The sequence below is a fragment of the Galeopterus variegatus genome, unplaced genomic scaffold, assembly GCF_000696425.1.
Source record: "Galeopterus variegatus unplaced genomic scaffold, G_variegatus-3.0.2 Scaffold11247, whole genome shotgun sequence".
Lineage (NCBI taxonomy): Eukaryota > Metazoa > Chordata > Mammalia > Dermoptera > Cynocephalidae > Galeopterus > Galeopterus variegatus.
The window spans coordinates 38,473-51,673 of NW_007737358.1; the positions used below are offsets into that span (position 1 = coordinate 38,473).

General features: G+C 44.9%; 1 protein-coding gene across 1 annotated transcript in view; it reads right to left on the bottom strand.

Moving 5' to 3' along the window:
• The window catches only part of STARD13 (StAR-related lipid transfer (START) domain containing 13), a 28,366-nt gene extending 17,027 nt beyond the window's left edge, over positions 1 to 11,339 (bottom strand). Inside the window, exons 1-3 of the mRNA XM_008594660.1 lie at positions 9,952 to 11,339; positions 8,619 to 8,792; positions 7,196 to 7,355 (exon numbers count right to left, since the gene is read on the bottom strand). Of these exons, the coding sequence (XP_008592882.1) occupies positions 7,196 to 7,355; positions 8,619 to 8,792; positions 9,952 to 11,339 (1,722 nt within the window). The remainder of the gene's footprint in view (positions 1 to 7,195; positions 7,356 to 8,618; positions 8,793 to 9,951) is intronic.
• Positions 11,340 to 13,201: the final 1,862 nt, after the last annotated feature.

Sequence of the window (13,201 nt, forward strand, 5' to 3'; positions counted from 1 at the left end):
ATCCGAACCCTCGGCGGGAGCGCCACCGTGCTCCCAAGCAGCGCACTCTCCAGTGCGCCACTGGGCCGGCCCGATAATAGCTATTCTAACTGGAGTGAAAAGATAGCTTAACGTGGTTTTGATTTGCATTTCTCTGATGATTAGTGATGTTGAGCATTTTTTTCATGTACCAGTTGGTCATTTGTATGTCTTCTTTTGAGAAATGTTCCATTTAGCTCCTTTGTTTGCCACTTGAGATGTATGCTTTTTCTATCATGCCTGGCATTTACTAGTTTACCTGGTTAGTTATTATGTGTATAAGTTATGGCTCTAGTAAGAATGATTCCTCGGTGGCTTTTTTTAAGACTTCATGCCTTTTTCATCATAGGGCTTACACTTCTCCCCTGCTTGACAAATAAATGGAGCAATATGGCAGTATGGAATCTTCCTAGTAAGGACAAGTGAGGGAGGGCAGAGCCCTGCCAGGACGAAGCCCCTGCTGTGGCTGGGCAGGTGAAGCTCCGGGCCGCCTAGAGGCCCTTCCCACTCTGGACTTGCCTCTTTCCAAAAAAGACCTGAGCTTTTCTGGGAGCCTGGCTTAGAGTGAAATAATATGTGTGCTATCTTTAAATGCCTGTAGGGCATCGAGTGGTTCAAAACTTGGTCCTTCAACCCTCAGTCTCCACTTCTTTTATTCCCCAGCAGCTCACGGATCGGCCCACTTCTGCAAAGCAAGGTGGGACATTCCTGAGTGGTTGGACAGGTAGGTGGTGGCCACTAGTGTGGGACACTCTTCTTTCTTCTGTACCTGGAGAAACACATGCACATAGATCATCTCACCGCCCTCTCTGAGTGCCAGGTGACCAACTTGACCCAAGTTCAGGTGTCTGACAAAGGCACTCTTGATTGTTGCTACAAATGGATAGCAGCCCTAAATCTTTTAAATTGCAGTAACAGCAAGGGAAGAATTCCAAGCAATTAGAGAATACTCAGGTTTTGGTCTAAGTCAGCTGAGTGGATTGCAGGGGAAATTATACACTGCTACTTTCTGTGCCCATAAAAACAGAATTCTTAGTAATACTTGTTTGCGTTCCAGGGCTTATCACCTTAATTCCACAGATCAGAATATTCAGGAGCAAGAAGGCATCAAGGGGATAATTGTCCTAATTCAGGAGTATTGTCACTTAAAATGCTAATTACTTTTCTTTTATTCTTAAAGTTAGGAAAGTCTAGAAAATGCATATCTTTGCTAAAATGAGATGACTCTCCATGAAGAATCTAAAGGACATTTATCTTTCTTCATCTGGCAACTACTCCAAATTTCATCCAGGTGCATGGGAAGAAAGCATGTACTATCAAAAGAAAAATCTGAGATGTCGAATGAATGATTATTGAAGTGAGATCTGTCTTCAGTTTGTTTACTCTCGATTTTCCTAATTTTGGAAGGAGGCCCAGGACTGTGTACACCATAGAGCTGTGGTGTTCTGGAGTTCTCAGAATGTAAATGCCCTGAAGGTGAATTCTTATGTGTGACTCACAAATAATTATCCTCCTGTGAGTTGGTATTATTCTATTTGAGAAAAATTCCTATTTTTTTTTTAAACAGCAGAAGAGTATTGATCGGGATCTATAAAAAGGATGAAGCAGACGGGTGTTTATGTTTCAATTGTGGAGCATGTGCCGCTTTTGTCTGCTGTGTCTTGTGGGCTCTGTGTCTGGGTACACACTGATGTGTGCACACACATATCCCAGTGGTGTTTTCTTTGTATTGTTCAGTTTCCAAGTTTCTTTCTCGTTTCGGCAAATGTTGTTATTATAATTGTTTTAGACATGTCTGGAGCTCTCCAGCTGCAGGCTCTGAGCTGCTTGTTCTGACTTAGATCTCAGGATGTCCAGAGGGTTGTCAGGGATTTATTTGTTCTGCCTCAAATTCTGACAATAACCTTCCCACCCCACCCTCTCTTCCAAGGGACATGGGAAATATCTGCGGGTTCTGTGGATTTTTGTTGGAAGCACAGAAGGAAACTATTTTCCTAAACCTAATAAAGAAAAGATGGTCTCAAATCAGACCAGATTCCAGATATAGGAGCTGAAGATGCACAAGGGAAAGCTGGAAAGAGCGTCTTCAAAGATATGGGTGAGCTGATGAAAGACTAGTCTGGAACCGCCCTATTTCCTGACTCTTTGCTATTGTTATGTGAGATCATGAATTTCCTACGGTGTAAGCCGTTTGGGGGTCAGGCTTCTGTGAGTTGCACTGCGCTCCCACACAGTAAGCAGAAGGTCCTTCTGGTGGTGTAGGGGTCCTGAGACCAGAAGAGAGCTGCTCCTATCTGTCCTCATAGAACACACGGGTGATGGCCTGAGCAATTACCGATAATCATTTCTTCTTTGAAAAGTTTCCAAAGGAGGGACAAATATGCATTTTTGACCAAAGATTTTTTTTCAAGTATAAAATGGGGAACAAAGAAATGTATTGCTGTTAAGGGCATCCCCCTCGTCACAGCTGCCCAGAGGTGGCCCAGGTCCCCCCCTGATTCATTATGAGGAAGACCCATGGAGGGCGACATGTTTTTCACTTGCCTCCTGTCTGTCACTGATGGGTAGGTCACCTGGGCAATCTCACAGGGCCCCACACTTGGCTTCATGCTCTGCTGTCACCTTTTTGAAATTCTTATTAATTTAGGAACAAGGGAGCCCACATTTTCATTTCGCATTGGGTCCTGCAAATTACACCACGGGCCCTACTCCCACCTGCCTCTAAAGCACAGCTGCAGTGCCCTCTCTGAACAGGGGAGAGTGGTGGCCAGCCCCTTCACAAGCATCTCTCCTGCATGTGATCTCGCTCTCCTTTTCAAGATAGGATGGGTAATGAGTGTTTCCTTGGTCTAGTTTTACTGTTTTCTTTCCTGTGAAAAAGCGAGGACTCGAGGTATCATTTCAATGCCTGGTCCCAGAACATCATTCGTTTTGGAAGGCGACAGACAAAGTGATGAATAGGCAGTGGGGTAGGGGACACTCATAGGAGTATGAAGTGTCTTCTCAGCATAATTAGGTTTAGAACTTAGTGCTCCCTTAGAAGGAGAGGTTGGGCCTGAGTGCAGCAAGAGAATTCAAATTTCATCTGAATAATGTTAAATCTCCTTCTTAGCATCCTGCTTATGCTGATCTTTTCAGGACTTAATGATGTTTATTAGGACTTCCATTTCCTCTTCTTCAGAAATGTGCTCAGCTAATGAAGAAAGGGCAGTTTTATTCAGAAAGAGAAAGATTCATAAGAAGTGTGTGCGGCAGGTTCCTGTTCTGAGTGTTGCAGGTTTAGCGTCTCACTGAGTGATGTCACATGCACCGGGAACCACGTGTGACACATCCACTGATTTAGGGCAGAGGAAGAAACACAGACAAACAAGCGAGACTCCTTGCACACACTACTATATCTGAGCACAAATGCTTCATCACTGGAGGCTGAACTTCCTCGTCTCACCCACAGCAGCTGCGAGGGCTAACAGGGATGCTGCATGGTGCTGCATCACATGTGGATGGCTCTGCACTGGGGAGCACAGAAGGTGACACGCTGGTGATGCTTCAGGGCTCTGTGGGGCTGGGTTCAATTATTTGCCATGGGTGCTTATGTTTGAGGTGGATGCTTAGCGTGAGGAGAAGGGGTTTGGCTCATCGCAGAAAGCCTCCTTCCCGAAGATTCTGAAGGCCAAAGACTTGGGAGAGTATCAGATGGTGGTTCCCAGTCAAGTGTGTTCCAGAGGAAGGATATTTGGAGATGTTCTGGTCTTCTGTGACTCTAGGCAGGTCAGAAGCACTGTGCGGACCTAAATCTCTTTAGTTCCAATGAGGTGCTGTTGGTGAAGAAAGAACATTCATCCGGTGTTTCTATCCTTCCCTTTACTCTTGCTTCCCTCTCTTTTCTGATTCATTAGCTTTTACTCACTCTTGTTTGCTCTTAAATCTCTAGGGCAGTCTTCCTCTTGAGCCAGGTTTTCTTTGATTCTTCTTTACGTCTCTCTAATGTTCCCTTGTTCCCTTCTGATTACTGCCTTCCTTTTCTATAGGGACCCGAGGGGTGGCCTCTGCGTGCCTTCTACACTATGTGACAAGGGAAGGGAGGAACATATGAGGCAGGAAACCCTGCCAGGACTGAGTGCCTTATAAGGTGGGAACTGGCTACAGTGAAAGTCCCTTGGACACTGCACAGATGTTCTTACATGTGACTGACACAAAGAGAAGTGTTGCATTATTCATCTTGGTTACATTTAGAATTATTATTTGCATCCATGAAATGGGTCTTTTTCCTGCAAAGCCTTGCCAGCGCCCTGTTTTTCAGCATGACATTCTTCCAGATTTAAGGCACAGAGACTTGAGACGGACACTGAGAAGAAGCCAGTGAGTAAGTACTGAGGATGTTTTGGTGCCTACTATCCTTCTGTCTATTTATACGACCAGTAATACTGGTGCTATACATTATTTAGAATCTATGGGAGCAGGAATGGTTTACATTCTACACTGAGGATTCTGTGGTGAGTGGAATTGTGAGGTGACTTATGGTGATCTATAAGATACAGTAAGACAGAATTAAATTGAAGATAATAGGTAAAAAAGAGAAAGTATAGCAAAAGGAAAATAAAGAAAAGGGTAGCTAAAACTAGGAAAGAGGTAGATACGGAAAACTCAGGCCCCCCAAATCACATATATTTACTACGGGCAGAACACACATTTGGCTCCAAGCTTTCTAGCAGCCAATACAGAGAGGAAAACACATTTGGTTGAATGAGTCTCACATTCATAATTTAAAAACAGACCAGTTGTGCAAAAGAAACACAATCCTTTTAGGGGTGAAGCCAGAGAAAATAATTCTTTCCCTCATTTGCACAGAAAGGATGCTACATGATGTAATGACCAACGCCATTAACAAAACCCTATGGTTGAATGAGTCTCACATTCATAATTTAAAAACAGACCAGTTGTGCAAAAGAAACACAATGCTTTTAGGGGTGAAGCCAGAGAAAATAATTCTTTCCCTCATTTGCACAGAAAGGATGCTACATGATGTAATGACCAACGCCATTAACAAAACCCTGATAGTAAAATCATCATTGAGTTGTACAGGGCCACTTCTTAAAGTATCCCTCAGTGCTGGAGATGGCACCACCCCAGAATCCACTGGGGAAAAGCAATTCTAAAAGGAGGCAGTACAGTGCAGTGGTTAGACACCTGGACTCTGGAGTTAAGCAGATTTACAAGCAAGCATTGGCTCTACCACTGGAACCTAGGGGCTAACACGCCCAGAGTGGATGTAGGATTAAATGAGACAATGAGTGCAGAACACTTAGTACGATTGCCTGAAACATGCCGGGCAGTCAAGAAAGGCTATTGTTATTGAACTAATGGCATAGATGGACTCAGCTTCCTTTAAGCATTCCTGAACACTGTTTTCTCTTAATGGAGCTTTTGCTGATAAGCATTAGCTGGCCATGCTTTTGGAGCACAATATTCTCTGTGCTTAATAAAGGGCAGAGCCAAGGATTGGAAGAGAGCCAAGAGTGGGGTGAATCTGATATATACCCTTATGGAAATTGAGAAGTCTGGAAAAACACGTGTCTGAATATAAGGCTACCCTGCACAAAACGCAATCTTGGGTCTGTACCAACAAACCAACAAAAGTACAACTGAGGCCACAAAGTCCTTCATCAAATGGTGTGATTGCAATACTTTTAGCGTTAGAAAAGAGATTAGAGTAGGCATTTCCAAATGTTCACCAGAGCCCACCTCTTCACATTTTTTCTCAGTAAGACACTTACAGAGTATTGATTAATGTGTGTTCCTGGTAAAACCTCTAAAATAAGAAAAAAAATTACAATTATGCTTAAGTAACCGGATTCATTGGCTTGTTCCATTGGGATGTGATTCCCAAGTCAATTAGTGTGGGGCACCTGCCAAAGAGGAGCAGCCTAGAAAAGTCGTCTGCTCCTCTCATTTCTCAGAAATCAGAGATATTAAGGCAATTTCTCAAAACAAAACAGCCATCATCACAACAACAATAACGGCAGCCATTCCACCCTCCACTATGACATCTAAAAATGGGAAAATGTATATCTGTATGTTCTTTAAATTAGAAGTGGGAAGGAGCAAAGAGGATCATCTATTCCGTTCAATCAAAGATGGTTTCAAATGAAGAAGTTGCTCCTATAATAGCTCCACTGAAAACTGGTATCTTGTTCATCAAGAGACCGTCCTGATTCTAAGCGAGTGTTGTCTCAGTATTGGGGTCTCCACAAGCATCAGTAGCCAAGATCTTCGAGTTCATGTAGTTTAGCTCATTCTTGTGCACTGAACTCAAGGCCAAGGGTAAATCAATAAAAAGTGCAAATAATCTTAGGTTGGTACAGATTTTCCACATGGCATTTAAAAGTATAATGGGCAAAGACTATTATAGAATAGGTTTCTGGAAATATCTCCCCTATTCGAGATTGCAATTTAGCAAGCATAATATGGCTTTTATTTTGGACAGAATGTCTAATAAACTAATGAGTGTTAATTTGGAGGAGCAGAGGCTTTGCTTCGTAAATGGCAGACAGGTTGCACTCTGGCCTTAATCATGATCACTGAATTTTTGTTTAGCTTGAGCTTTTTAATCAAGTCTATAAGATGAAGGATATTTGATTTAGTTGATACTGTTTTCACGTTTTCCTTGCACATTTTAAAAAGATGTAAATAAATCTGTCTTTGGTTTAAGATTTCCTGGTCATAGTGCTGCTTCAAAATAAAGCCAAAAAACAAACAAAAAAACATGAACGAGAATTAATAAAGGGAGTAAAGGGAGACATAAAAATCTAATTTTCTTTTTTCCAAGATAATGTAACAGGGATAAAAGAATGCTGTGAAATCAATGGTGGCATTGGGACAATAATAAGGAAAGGCAGTACTTAGCTCCTAGTTTCCAGGGAATGCATATTAGACATCACAGGTAAAAACTATTAACATTAACTTTCTGTAGTCACTCCAGGGTGTCATTCAAGTTGCCAATGTGGAAACATTGTCAACTAGCTTGACAAGGCCATAGCCTGGTCAAATTAAATATTGACATATAAAGATCCCAATACCTCTTATTTTTGGTGAGGCACGTCTTGCCTGACACTGGACAGATCTGACTTGTTCTGGCCTTCCATCAACCCAAGCTGGTGTTTGGGATTTACAGCCATACCTGATCAAGGCAGTTGCTGCGTAGATATCTCAGTGCTTGCTGAATACTCTGTGGCAGGGGCTGTCCCGTTCTCTGGACGTGGACTATGAGAGGAACGCCAAAGACAGCCTTGTCTTTGTAATCGGGAACTTTCATCCTCTTCATGAACTTTGGAACTGACCTAGAATTCACATAAACCAGGTCACGCAAGCCCCGTGGGGTGCACTGTGGGGAGAGGCTGTGGAGGCAAGCAAGAGGGAGCCAAGCTTTTGTTGGAATACCCGACAGGCACAGGCACAATTCAACATTCTCTCTAAATTAATCCCATCACATGGTAGTACTATGTGTGACCGCGCCTATGTGTTGTCTCTAACTATTAAACAGTATGATTCACATTAGCAGAATGTATTTGTAGCTCTGTTTTCAAGTGAAGTGGACAACTTTCCAATCTAATTGTGATTGACACATCTCTCAAGTGATGAACACTTAAAGGTCCCTCACAAAACAAAACAAATTTAAAAATTACAAGAGGAAGAAAAAAATCTCATTGGGGTTTGGGGAGAAAGCAAGAGAGAAGATGAACCACATATGTTGCTTAAGTCCTTACTTTTCTAGAGCCAGTTGTACTTCTAAAAGGGAATTTTAACACAGAAGTATACATTGATTTGACCATAGCGCCGCCGCGCTTCCCAAGCGGCGCACTATCCAGTGCGCCACCGGGCCGGCCCCAGTTGTACTTCTAAAAGGGAATTTTAACACAGAAGTATACATTGATTTGACCATTTAATGCATAACCTTCTAAAATATTTCTATAAAAGTACCATTGATTTTTCTATATACATAATACATAACATAGGACAATTACTAACACATTTTACTGTATATTTTTTCAAATCCAAATCCACCAAATCATCTGCTATAGATCCACATTCAAGTTCCAACACATGCTTTTGTCAATTCCTTATTACAAAGGTTAACTGCATATTCTTATTGTTGTTTGCTGGCGAAATCAAAGTAGAAATGTATTTGAAGAATTAAATGCTGTTTGAATGAAACAATGCTCTGTGTGGTGAGCTCTGCATCTGGCCAGAAAATAAAAGTGACAGATGTTTCTTTGCAAACTGCCAGAATTATTTAATGGCAAGTTTATTTTTAATTCCTCTGTTCACAATTAATCACCCTTTACTTGACTCTTTTTTCTTTCTTGGAGCCTGAATGCCTTCCCTGGAAACCGGCTGAGAGTCCACAAATAAAGCAATGCTTCCCGTGGGCTGTGTCGCCCCAGAAGGCAGGAAGCAGGACTGAGCGCCGTGGGTTATCTCCAGGAGATCACCAGGGAAGGCATGAATGGATTCTTCAGATATCAGAAAGTAAACACTGCAGCTTTTGCAATCGCATACTTAGCTCTAGAGTGCAGGACCCCGTCCGTGAGCGTGCTACGCACCATGTCCAGCCGTGCTTGTTGGACATGGAGTGCTTCTCCATGACCGCCGTGAGCCGCAACAGCGAGAAGCGCTGCAGCAGGTTGAGCTGGCCGGCCGTCTGGCTGCTGATGTGGGGCGACATTGGGGACGGCCGAGGCTGGTGCGAGAGCTGGAAGCTGTGCCATCGGAGTCGCCTTGACCAGAAAGACCGTCAGAGAAGCCAGTCATAAAGTGGACTTGTTATCGGGAAACACAGGACATCCCCAATGCCTAAGTAGCTAATCAAAATAGTTTTCAAGCCAAGAAAAATCACAAAACAAATAACAGAAGATGCAAATGTGCACAGTAAACATAAGAAATGATTTTTTCCAAGTGGAATAAATCTGGAAAGAGTTATATGATGTTTCATTCGGATATTCAAATAAGTGATATAAGTTTTGTTTATTTGTTTATTCCCAAATTTGTTCCCAAAGTGTTGAGAGCAGCTGAGACTGTGTGTGTGAGACACACAGAGAGAAAGAGACAGATAGACAGAGAGACAGAGTCTGAGAGACAGAGAGATAGTGAGACAGAGACAGGGAGAAAAAGAGACAGAGAGGCAGGGAGACAGGGAGAGCTCTGAGGTGTCTGGGATCTGGAGAATACTTTCACACTGCCTTCTGTGCCTCTGTGCGCTAACTCTTGTTCATTATTGAGATGGAGCCTGCAGGCGACAGGCGCAGCTGGTGAAACATCAGTGAGCCCCAAGAGACATCACTGCCTCCACCAGAAACCAAGCGGCACACACAGCCGTGCTTCCACTAGTTAGGTCCTCCCAGGGACGTTTTCCTAGGGTGCTTCTGAAATGGGCCTTGTAAATCAGGTTTTATGTACTTTGTAGCCAGCATTTTAAAGCAAAAACAAACTTACAGAGCACACACCTTAGATCTCAGAAATTGCTCATAGTATTAAAAAAAGTTTAAAATTTGGGGTAGAGACATTTTGATTATAATACTGTCGCAAGGTCCTGGGAAGAGCCTCTGCACTGAATTGGGCCTCGATTATCTGTGATTGCCTACATTCAGTGTCTGGCATAATGCTTTGCACATAGGAAGCTCTAAAAAGGTTTTCTTGAATAAAACTAAGATCAAAATAAAGGGTAAACAGTCAGAGAAATAAATGTGAGTTAACATGGGTTCAATCACCTTATCTGTCCAAAAGACTCTTCTGTTCAAATAATTCCTCACCACATGTATCACTCAGAACGGTGTCAGGCATTTAGTAAGGGCTCTATCAATGGTTGTTAAAGAAATAAACAAAGCATAATTACTATGAAATGCATGAAAAATCATTTCACAAAAGCATGCCACCCACCTGTTTGGCCTGGTCAGGGAGGCCCCTACTCCAGAATCCCTCCTTTCTCTGACCCCAGGGACCTCTGATTCATTAAGAGATGTTCCATCTCTTTCCACATCACTGGGGGTTGTCCGACCTTCCGAGACAGAGTTGCCTTCAAAATCCAAGGTGATCAGATTAGGAGATGGAAAGGAGGATAAACCAGATTCCCCAACCAATGTATCATGAGTCTGCAGTTCAGGCAAGACATTTTTGGACCAATCATCCACGACCTCTTGGAGCCCATTGACATGCTGCAGGATGTCATCCAGGTGAGGGAAGAGGTCATCTTTCTCCAAGTCCAGAAGATCTCCCGTGCTGGCATACAAGTGGGAGCCCGGGACGTTGTCATAGATACTGACTCGGCTGGCCCTGTGGCAGGATGCCATGAGCCTGGGCTCCCTGGCACCGGGGTCCTGCTGCCCGCCCAGGGAGATGCCCGCGGCCCTCCAGGTCACCCCATTGCTGCTGTCTGTGGGTGACAGGCTTTCGATAGAAAGTGCTTTTGGGAATGTTCCTGGTTTGTGATCCTTGGGAATATGCACCACCAATTTCTCCTGGGAGTGAAACTCGTGCGTGTGGTTTTGGTCCCCCGCACCCCGCAGTGCTGTCCTTGCCAGCACGTCCAGGTCCTCCAAGTACATGCCCCCACGCTTGTGGGGCTCATGGCACTTCCGTTCCTTCAGGCAAGGAGTGCTCACCCCACTGCTGCTGTTTTCCGACGGGCTGCTCTCGCCACTCGATTTGCTGGAACATGGGAGCCCTTTTTTGCAGGTGGCGGGGGACGAGCTCTGGAGATGTCCATTTGGTATCTGGATGCACGGCATGGCCTTAAAGGACTCAGGCTCCTGTTGCAGCACAGGCCCACTGATCACCAGGCCACCGGTCCGCCCTGTCCCCTTATGCCTTCCGTGGGCTCCTTTCCCTCGGAGAGTCTCCATGCGCTTCAAAAATGATTTGGCCCTGGCTCTGGTGGGTTTCTCATTCTTGGGGTGGAGAGGGTGGCTGAGAAGGTCTCTGGAGGACTGCGGGAGGCTGCTGCTGCCCGGCATGGCATCCAGCACGACCGGACTGTCCACACAGAACTGGCCCGACTGGCTACGGCCGTCACTGCCTCCGCTGCTTTCGCTGTGAAGGGAGCAGACCTCGGGCTCGCTCAGGTCTGTGAGGACACTCTCACTGCTGGTCGTGTTCCTCATCCTAGTGCCTCCTGGGGACCCATTCCTGTCTGGTCCAGAGAGTGGCGTGTGGAGGTCGTCCACGCGAGACCACCTGCGGCTGGTTCTTTGGAAAGTCCATTTGTTACTGATACAAAGATCTTCCTCATCTGAGTCGTCACCCTGCAAGACATCAAGGAACAGGCTCATTTCCAGGGAGACTGGCTGAGATGGGAACTCTCAGGAGTGGGGCACGGGCAGACACGGTAACCCACCTCCTGTCCTCTCTGTCCCCCCATTTGCGAGTGCCTCCGGGGTTTCCTGGGCACCTGTACTCAGTCCTTCCACCCCCTTTCGCTGTCCTGTATGTCCTCCTCCTCCCTGGTGGCCAGAGGACTTCTCAACTTGCCACGCCCTTCTTCCTTTCTGCTTTCACAGGTTTTGCATCCTTCCTTCCTCTCAGTTTTCCCTGACTGATTACAAAGGGGGTGTAATTACCATCTGACTAGACAGTCTAAATATAAAACACCTGCAGTCTCTTTTTCACAAAGAAACTCAACCCTGCCATGAAAGGCACTTACTTTTTCCCCAAAACTTCTTCGCTGAGCCCAGGACCATATTTCCAGCTCCCCCTCTTCTGAACCTCAATGTCAATATATCTCAAAGCAACACTCCTTACCTTAGTCTCCCAAACCTGATCCTTAACAAATATCCCCTGTGTAAGTAACAGCAAAATTATCTACTGAATTCCTATAAGTAGAAATTTGGGAGCCATTCTAGAATCACATTTCAAGAGAGTCCAATCCAGCTGCTCTGCTTGACCAGGCCTCTGGTGTTTAATCAACTCCAAACTGGAAGGCCTTTGGCAGGAGATGCAGCTCCGGGTGGCTGCGGCTGGCCCCTCGGGCTCCCCAGCTGCGCTCTGCTTGACCAGGCCTCTGGTGTTTAATCAACTCCAAACTGGAAGGCCTTTGGCAGGAGACGCAGCTCCGGGTGGCTGCGGCTGGCCCCTCGGGCTCCCCAGCTGCACACAGCCTCACACTCTCCACCTCACGCATTGAACTCATCTGTCCGGTTTGTGCCTGAATTTGCAGCCCCTGGGAGATGAGAGGCTGCGTTCCCCAAGGTGAGAGACGGCCTTGTTTACCTTCACATATCCTTGGGCCCAGCACAGACCCTTGACCTGAAGCGTGGCACTTGCTCTAGAAATGAACCGCATCAGCTCCTTTCTCCTCCTCACCACGCATGTCAGCATCACCCACTCTGAAATGATCTTCAAACCTCTTCCTGCCTTTGTATCTTCACTCTCATTCCTTTAGTCCAGGCCCTGGCTACCTCTCTCTGCATCTATTACAGTAAAAATCTGGCTGGAATCCTTGTCTGCAGCATCTTCTCCATCTAGACTGCTTTCCCCAGTGTTGCCCAAATGAGGTCATGTAATTTCCCCACTTAGAAGCTTCAGCTGAAGAGCCTCTGCTCTCCATGTTTACAGGTAAGCTCATAAAGAGCAGGGCCTGTGTTTTTCTGTTTTATTCATATAAAACGTATTTGTACATATTTGTATCCTCTCCAATCCCAAGCACATAGTAACTGCTTAATATTATTTTGTTAATTGAATTAAGTTAATTTTATTCTAGTTTGGCATCTGGTTCTAAGCTCTGGTTCCAAGCATCAGTGGTACCAGTTAAGAGCTATGTGACAGTGTTCAAGTTACTTACCCTCTCTAAAGTAAGTTTCTATCACTTATAAAAGGAGATTAAAAATAGGTCCTGCTTTATACGTTTGCTGTGGGGATTAAATAAGGTAAGGCACCTAGTAGCCCCTCTTTGAGGAGTATTTATTTGTTATTTTTCAATGTCTGTTCAATTGTTTATCTACCTTTTTACTTATCTATCACCCACCTTAACTCCCCTGAATCTTGCAGTATAACTGGTTTACGAGGAAAGTAAACAGACACAGTTAATACTTGTTGGGAGCTTCCCATTCTTGTTTATTCCTTCAAAAATCTAGATTCTGGGGGCCGGCCCGGTGGCGCACTGGATAAGTGCGCCGCTTGGGAAGCGCGGCGGCGC